The 7,841-nt window shown below is 44.3% G+C and overlaps 1 protein-coding gene across 2 annotated transcripts in view; it reads right to left on the reverse strand.

The window, feature by feature from the left end:
• Positions 1-6,725, reverse strand: part of LOC108931674 (corticotropin-releasing factor receptor 2) — a 48,378-nt gene extending 41,653 nt beyond the window's left edge. The window contains exons 1-2 of one of the 2 annotated variants that reach the window (XM_018747635.1): positions 6,658-6,725; positions 619-738 (exon numbers count right to left, since the gene is read on the reverse strand). In XM_018747635.1, coding sequence (XP_018603151.1) covers positions 619-738; positions 6,658-6,676 — 139 coding nt within the window. In that variant the 5' untranslated portion in view covers positions 6,677-6,725. Of the gene's footprint in view, positions 1-618; positions 739-841; positions 1,008-6,657 lie in introns of those variants that run through there. The other variant, XM_018747634.2, reaches the window with a different exon arrangement.
• Positions 6,726-7,841: the final 1,116 nt, after the last annotated feature.

Consider the following 7,841-nt stretch of genomic DNA (forward strand, 5'->3'; position numbering starts at 1 on the left):
TTTTATGTCACTGCCCCCCCTTGGTTATTCTACTGATCCAGTATGGGTGCAGGGATCAGTACAGTCATCCTGTCATTTATATTTGGATTCAATGTACACACCCTAAATATTAAGGTTTGCATACTATGGATATTCTAAGAAGTTTTTTCCACACTGCACATACATTCTAAATCTAAGTGTTGTGTTTTCACCCAATATGCACAGCCTTACTTAAAATATTGATGTTTTCACACTATAACTTACCCTCACACTGTAAGCCGACGTACATCTACACACATGGGCGTTTCTCCACACTATATACAAATACTGCATCTTAATATTGAAAAATTTCCCACACTATTTACAAACTCTACGTGAAAATATACTTTTTTCCACACGATATAAAATCTAAAAGGCAAAATACTTATGTTTTTTTCCCACGCGATACTCGCAGTAAATGCGCCCCCAGCAGCGCGCTCTCGCGCTCCGCCGTCAGACAGTCAAAGGTCTAAGCGCAGCTGCGCTCCCTCTTATCGAACACCTTACCGAAGCCGCACGTGCACTTTTCAAAATCTTCAAACTCTGCAAAGAAGTGCGTGGCTGTGCGCTGGGGATGTTTACCACGGTAAAGTCACTCACTCGTGGTGTTGTACTTGACCCCGTTGATGAACTCGGGACATGGTCGCTGCACGAGGCGCCCCGTGGCGCTGCGCGGCCAGCACGTGCCGATCTCGTCCGTGGTCGCGTTGCAGTAAGGACCTTAAACAAACGAAACAAGCAAGAAAAAAAAAATGCATGAGAGTTCACGTGAGCGCACCTTAGCCCGAGGGGGGCTGCGCGAGCGCGCAAAGTGCAGCCGTACCATCCGCGTCCATGAAGGAGAAGGAAGCGTTCTCATAGAGGGTGTCCCGCAGGGCGTCCACGAGGCTGCAATTTGGGTCGCCCAGCTCCCCGATGAAGATCTGCAAAATCGCCGCGTCCATCGTGCCCCGTGGCGGCCGGGCTCCGGGTGCGAGAGCGCGAGCCGAGCGTGCGTGCGGGTCTGTGCCGCTGTGCTGAGCCGCGCCGCGCGCTCCTCTCGCCCGCGCCACCGCGGACCCCCCGCACACGCGCGTCCTGTCCAATAGGACCGCGCGGCGCCCCCACCGAGGTGCTCATCGTGACGCCGCTCAGCTCGCGGGATGCACGCGCATCTGTCCACCTCCACAGCGCCGTAACTTATTTGACGGGCTTAGCTGTTGACAGTGTCGGTCTCAACATATTTACACGTATTGTTATTCTTTCAAATGAGCAATGAGCACAGCGGTAGGCGCGAGAACACGGCACAGTGCGTTCATTTGCACAGCTTGTCTTTACTCCTCAGTGGCAGCTTTGATTTTGCTAAGTGGTGGCGCACCAGGTTTGGCCAGGGCCTGCTCTCCGGTGGGTCTGGGGTTTGAGTATTGCTTGCAGTGTCCCGCACCGGGTGTGTTCACCCCCCCTCCAGCCTTGTGCCCTGTGGGTTAGGCTCCAGCTTGCCACGACGCCCGCTTGGGACAAGTGGTTTCAGACTCTGTGTGTGTGTGTGTTTACTATTAGATCAATTATTTGTCCATTTTCATAGCCAGGTCATTTGTACTGTGTCAGTGTGGGGTAAGTGCCTGCCTCAGGGGTACTACAGCAGGTGTGGGACTGGAACACAAGACCTTCAGGTTGTCTGAACTCTACATGGCCTGCTGGCCCTCAATAAAGCTGTGCCTTAAAGAAGGAAATATGTGTAGGCTGATCATCATCTGCCTTCCTCTAAAGCCCCAGAGAGCAGTTCTGGTGAATTACCATAAAATGCAGGTCTTTCCAGTACCTTCCTGAAATACATCCATCGCGTAGTCACAGCAAAGCTTCTTGTGGAATGTAAAAACGAGAAGTTCTGTTCCAGGAAATATGTTTGATCATGCAGAAAATTTATGTGAAGAGTAAGTAATGTGACTTTCGATTATGGGGGTAGGAAAGGTAGTCAAATAAGAGCACTGCTGTTATAGAGTCAATCAATGTTTTCACATTGTTACTCGTTTATTTTGGAACCAGAGAACAGAACTCGAGTCCATATGTTGGAAATTAAAGAAATTCAGGCCTGAAAGATTGAATAAATAAATAAGCATAGCTCAAGGTGACCATTAATAACCTGCAGACATGTGGTAAAATATTCCCGTATTGTAGGGATTCCCCTTCCCTCCATTTCATTTTAATTCAGCTGTATTTCATATTTACTGAACTGACCTGTCAGGCTGAATATGAAATGCCTGCCAGTTGCATACCCTTGTGCATTTATATCCCATTATATAGCAGCATGGGTCACAATGTGACATTTTGGGAGGAGGACACATCCCCCTCATTGCTCCAAACAAGCCGTAAGCCTATGTGTCAAACTGTAACACCTCAATGACTTTTGTACCTGTGGTAAGAGAATAAATGGTGGTTAAAAGTATTTCATGGGCTCAGGCTGCTCCTCTCACCCAGAATTTATTTGTGTCGTTTTTATGCAAAGTCTTGCTGAAAATGAATGTCAAAATGGAAATTAATTAATGATGTCAGCATATTCTGCACTTTTTGTTTTTTAACGGGTTTTTGAAATTAGCTAAAAGTCTCACGGGATTTGATGGTTCCACGATAGCGTTGCTATGTGTGCTCAGAGAAAGTTCAATCGCAGTCATCGGCATAATAAGAACAATTTTTCAATGATCTAATTAAACAGCTGTCAGAAATTTCTTTTATACATCACAGAAACTCTCCAACTAATTCAGTTATAAATAAAATCCAAATTAACATTGTACATACAAAATTTTATATTAACAGAACAGCAAGACATTTCATTAAAACAACCTCAAATTGACCGGCAAGTTCTGTCCTTAATTCCATATTGTTGACGGAAGTTGGCCATTATGGAAACTAATTGCACCATCTTTTTACATTTGGATTATTGTGTGGTTAATACTGAAAAGAAATTATCAGCTGTTTTCGTTTAAACTCTTTTGGCAAGCGTTGGAGATAGGAGAAGAAAAATCCCTCTGAGACAGGCATAGCGAGCACCATGGCCACATGAGCAAAAACTTGTGATGAACCGGTGCGAACCGGTCGTGCTCCGTGTCATAGACACGGCCCTGTGTCTGTTTGTCCATCCCCCCAGGAGCCTCACACTTGTATTTGTAAGGAAGCAGTGTCTTGGCTGTCTCTGGGGCATCAACACTTTACAGATCGCAGCGCATCCTCTCAGTGGTGGCAGCTGCCTCCCAGAACACGTTCCGACTAACCGCAGCGCCAGGTTAACCGCTCTCGGGGTCACAGTGGTTTTGACACTGAGACCAGTCCACTCAAAAGTGATATCCATATCACATGATATGTCTCAACATTTAAGGGAGAAAAGGCCTCATTTATTTGATGTTTAAGAACAATATGGAAGAGCAAAGTGTTTGGTTCTTGTCTCAGAGATATCTGGACCATTTATGTACTGGCAATGAATTTATTATTCTTGGCCTGGTATTCTATAATTACACACACACACACTGCCTGAAACCACTTGTCCTGAGGAAAACCGGAGCCTAACCCAACAACACAGGGCACAAAGCTGGAGGGGGAGGGGTCACACCCAGGACGGGACACCAGTCCATTGCAAGGCATCCCAAGCAGGACTTGAACCCCAGACCCACCAGAGAGCAGTACCGGGCCAAGCCCACTGCACCACTGCGCCCCCCACTCTTCTGTAATTGCCTTCCGTAATTTTGAGTCATGGGCTCAGGTCTTACGGTAGTAAAGAGGTGAGTTTTAATTACCCATCCAGTGGTATGTAATAATAGCTCGGCTAAATGTTAATGTATTCCGCAGTGCTCTCCTTGAGCGGCACAAGTGCACTGGCCAGGACAGCAGAACAAATGAATTTTGAGTAAAGATGAAACATTTTTGTTTGCTTCTGTGTTTGGGCAATTACAGGCGTCAGTGTGCCCTGACAATGACTCGGGCTCCTGGAACCCTGAGTGTCCCATGTACAGCAGCATCACCTGCTAAGGGGGTACTGTACCCCTCTGCCACTTGGTGCAGCTGCTTTCCTTGTCTTCATCCATCGTGGCAAAATGAAAACTGAGCAAAAATGTCAGAAATATGTTCATTGGAGGCACGTTAAAAAAAACGGGAAAAACAGAAGGTGTGCGAAGAGTAGAAAGTTATTTCAGGGGAGATGACAGGCAAGATTCATGGTACTGAGCTATTACTGCAGTGAAAAATGCTCAGTTCAGTTATGACATTACGTCTTAAGAAAAAGTTTTATTTAATCTATTTCAGTTCCACAGTGTGCGTGCACTGTAGCTAGTGAACAAGTTTTTTTCTCCATCTATTCCTCTCATTTTGAAAATATTGGCTTGTAAACACACTAATATCCAGTTTTTCCTGTTTACTTAGACGTTATTCTACCTTGCATCAGATAAGCGCACACTCACATACACACACACACACACAGTGATGGAGTCCTGAAGGAGCAGCATGCTGAGCAAGAGGCTCCATCCTCCTCCCCGCCATTCAGCGACTCCCTCACAGATGTTAGTGACTGTAAATTTTCAGACAACCATCAACTCAAAAAAAACAAGTGCTTATTTTGTAGAAGCTATTTCCTTTTTGCAACATTCGTCAACATGCTATTGATTGCTAGAGTGAAGATATCAGTGCCTGTGGGAATTTATTTAGAATCCATTCTTTTCTATTAAAGGGCTTAAGAGTGCCATTGCTGTTCACTATTACCACAGTATATATAAATCCAATATCTTATAATAGAAAAAAGACTCTAATAATGCAACAGGCAGTAGTACAACTGCTGCTAAAAGAATGCTTTTTAAAATTTTTTGTTCTCTGATCTTAATAGCCCATATTTTAGTCAGTCTGAAGTATTCAGTAAAATTTATGAAATATTATACAATAAAATTTACCCAGAGGAGCAGTTCATTTTAGATTAGGAAAAGAAAGTATTTTTACTTGTCATTGTCAGGGTCACAGCTATCTAGAGCCTATCTCAGAATCACTGGGTGTAAGGATGGGGGAATATCCTGCAGGGGATGCCAGTTCATCACAGGGTAGCAAGGCACACACACACACACACACACACACACACACACACACTACTGGCAATTTAGAGCATCCGGTTCACCTGAAATGTGTGTCTTTAGACTGTGGAAGGAAACCAGAGCACCCAGAGGAAACCCATGCGGATATTGGGAGAACATGCAAGCTTCATAGGGAGTCAGATTTGAACCTACACTCAAAAAGCACAGGTGCGCTGAGGCAGCACTGCTACCTGCTGCACCACCATGTCACCCAAGTCCACAAACATCTATTTTATATAGCTTGTATTTATCTATGTGTGTGTGTGTTTTGCAAAGAACGGAAAGCAACCAGAGTAACAGATGATAAACATCAATGTTTCTATATGAACATGTGCAGCCGGGTCCACCGAGTCAAGGTCTTGTGTCATGAAACATGCCAAGCAAGCAGAAGCAAGGGGCCACTTTCCCGCTTCTCCGATGTCATGTCACACGGCCTGCATTTTGTCACCCTATGGCATCAATCCCAGCCTATAAGTAGGACCTTGTTCCTTCCAAGGCACTATTGTTGCCTCGGTGAGTGATAACAAGAAACAGGTGTTAATACCTGTCAGAAGTGCATTTCCCTCTAGCTGAAGTTTCGTTTTTTAACCCAACTGGCAACATATCAGTGAGAGGAATTCCTGGGGCTCACGGACAGTTCAGCTGTAGCTGATTCCCCTAAAATAACCAGTGCAAAGTGCATGGAGGGTTCCAGGTAACATCAGATTACAGTGGTGCTTGAAAGTATGTGAACCCCTTGTGTCCCTCAGTTTTACCACAAAATATTTATGTAATGAGAAACAGTCTTTCTCATCGAACATAACAGGTTTGTAATCACGAGTTCTATTTGCTAGTATAGAGGAAATTGTGTGTGTGGTAGAAAAATGGGGTAGTGGTGTAGGGGCAAAAATAAGGGAGCCCCAAGTTTCATTGGTTAAACAAAATAGGTAAGTTCAGTCAGGTGTGTAAATCATAATCTCTTTTTTTATTTTTTAAGATTTAGATAAGATTACTTTAACTTGTTATACAAGAATAATGACCATCCCTATAGGGTTCACATACTTTCAAGCAGTGCTCTGTCTGCATCTCAATAACCAGGGCATCACACTGCAGAGCATCCTGTATATGCACCTTCCTATGTTCTCAGCGCATGATAATTTGGAAAGTAACGCAGAGCCAAAGTGAAAGTTTACTGTTGCAAGGAATGAAGCTCAGAGCTGAGATGAACACAGCTACAGCAGGTGTAGCTGTTCTCCTTAGTGTAGGGAACATCCCATGAACCCTATGTTTCTCTGCTGTCCTATTAGGTTAACCGGTCAGACGGGAAATGTACAGAACTGGAGAAAAGTGTGAGCGGACTTGGTGGAAACCAGTTTGTTTTTCACATTTGGCATTCGGTGGACGAGTGTGCTGCGGAGATGAGGCTTTGTGTGTTCACACACATTTAGGACACCTGTGTGCTCTTCTGTCTTGTTCACATCCAGTTCTTTCCAAACAGATTTTGCCAAAGTGGCCCAGGTGGACTCACATTTAAACACTGGTGCTGTAAAGGACAGAGATAGTAATGCTATGTTACCTGTGATGTTGTAGAGCATCGAGAAAGCCTCACAGTACTGCTCCAGTAGCTCATACAGAGAGAACACACAGTGGACGCCACGCTGTGGAGGAAGGGAAAAGAAAACATGCAACCATTGATCGTTCACCTCCCAGAAACTTGATTACTACAAACAAAAACTATATTTTTCATTCACTACCCACAGAACCTAGAAATGTTTTATTCTTCCCCAAATTTTCCATAAACAAAAATCCATTGCTGCAACTCTGGCAAGAAGCACAAATTTTGTAAGACTTTTCCAGCATGAATCTTAAGATGCAGAGACGGTGGAAGAGGGCAGTCAGCACAGTGTCAGACCGCGGACCACTGAGGACCCTGCGACTCGGAGGTTTTCCCACCTTCAGGGTCTACGCCTTCTCTGTGAGAAATTTTGCCGTTTGAAACAAGGTTGCCAGCAACAAAGAGACCTGAGATCTGCTGCGAGCCGACAGCTTGGCCTCTAGTGACCTATGAGGAGCTTGTGACCAAGCAAAGCAAGCATGGAGCTCTTTCCCAAACACACAGTCAGGGGGAGGGGGGGTATCAGTATTGCTTTTCCACGTGTATGTTTGCATCTTCATTTCTATGGAACAGTTTTAGCCACAACTGCTGAAAAATCACAGCGTAAGCTGCACATGTGAACACTGTCACATGAAAGGAATAACCAGCTACCACAGTAATCTGTTCTCCATCAAAAGTACATCTGATTAGGTTAAAAATAAATTGTAATGTTGTTATAATGGGCATTACAATACAGTCAAGTTTACAGTTCATTTAGGACTATAATTACACTCTTGAGCGATACTGATATATTTGTCACACTGTATTCTCTGTACTGTATATATCTTTATTCTAGTGCTGTGATTTTTCCTTTTGTTAGAGGAAAAATACATTGATATGCAACAGATTTCCTCATGGTGGACCTGTGTTAATGCCATTATAGATGGTTTTAGCATGATCGAGACAGGAGGTTTTCAGAGAGCAGTCAGCAGTCATTGTGTGGGTCTCACAACATCCAGGCTATTTGACAGTTTACCATGAGGATGCTCTGGTCTCACAGAGGCAGAATAAAAGAGTTCTCATTTCTGCACGATCAACAGTAAATAGTAGTATTGTGCCTATACTAGTCCTGTCTTTGATACTGGTCTATGAGTGAGCTGAATCCC

The sequence above is a fragment of the Scleropages formosus genome, chromosome 7, assembly GCF_900964775.1.
Source record: "Scleropages formosus chromosome 7, fSclFor1.1, whole genome shotgun sequence".
Lineage (NCBI taxonomy): Eukaryota > Metazoa > Chordata > Actinopteri > Osteoglossiformes > Osteoglossidae > Scleropages > Scleropages formosus.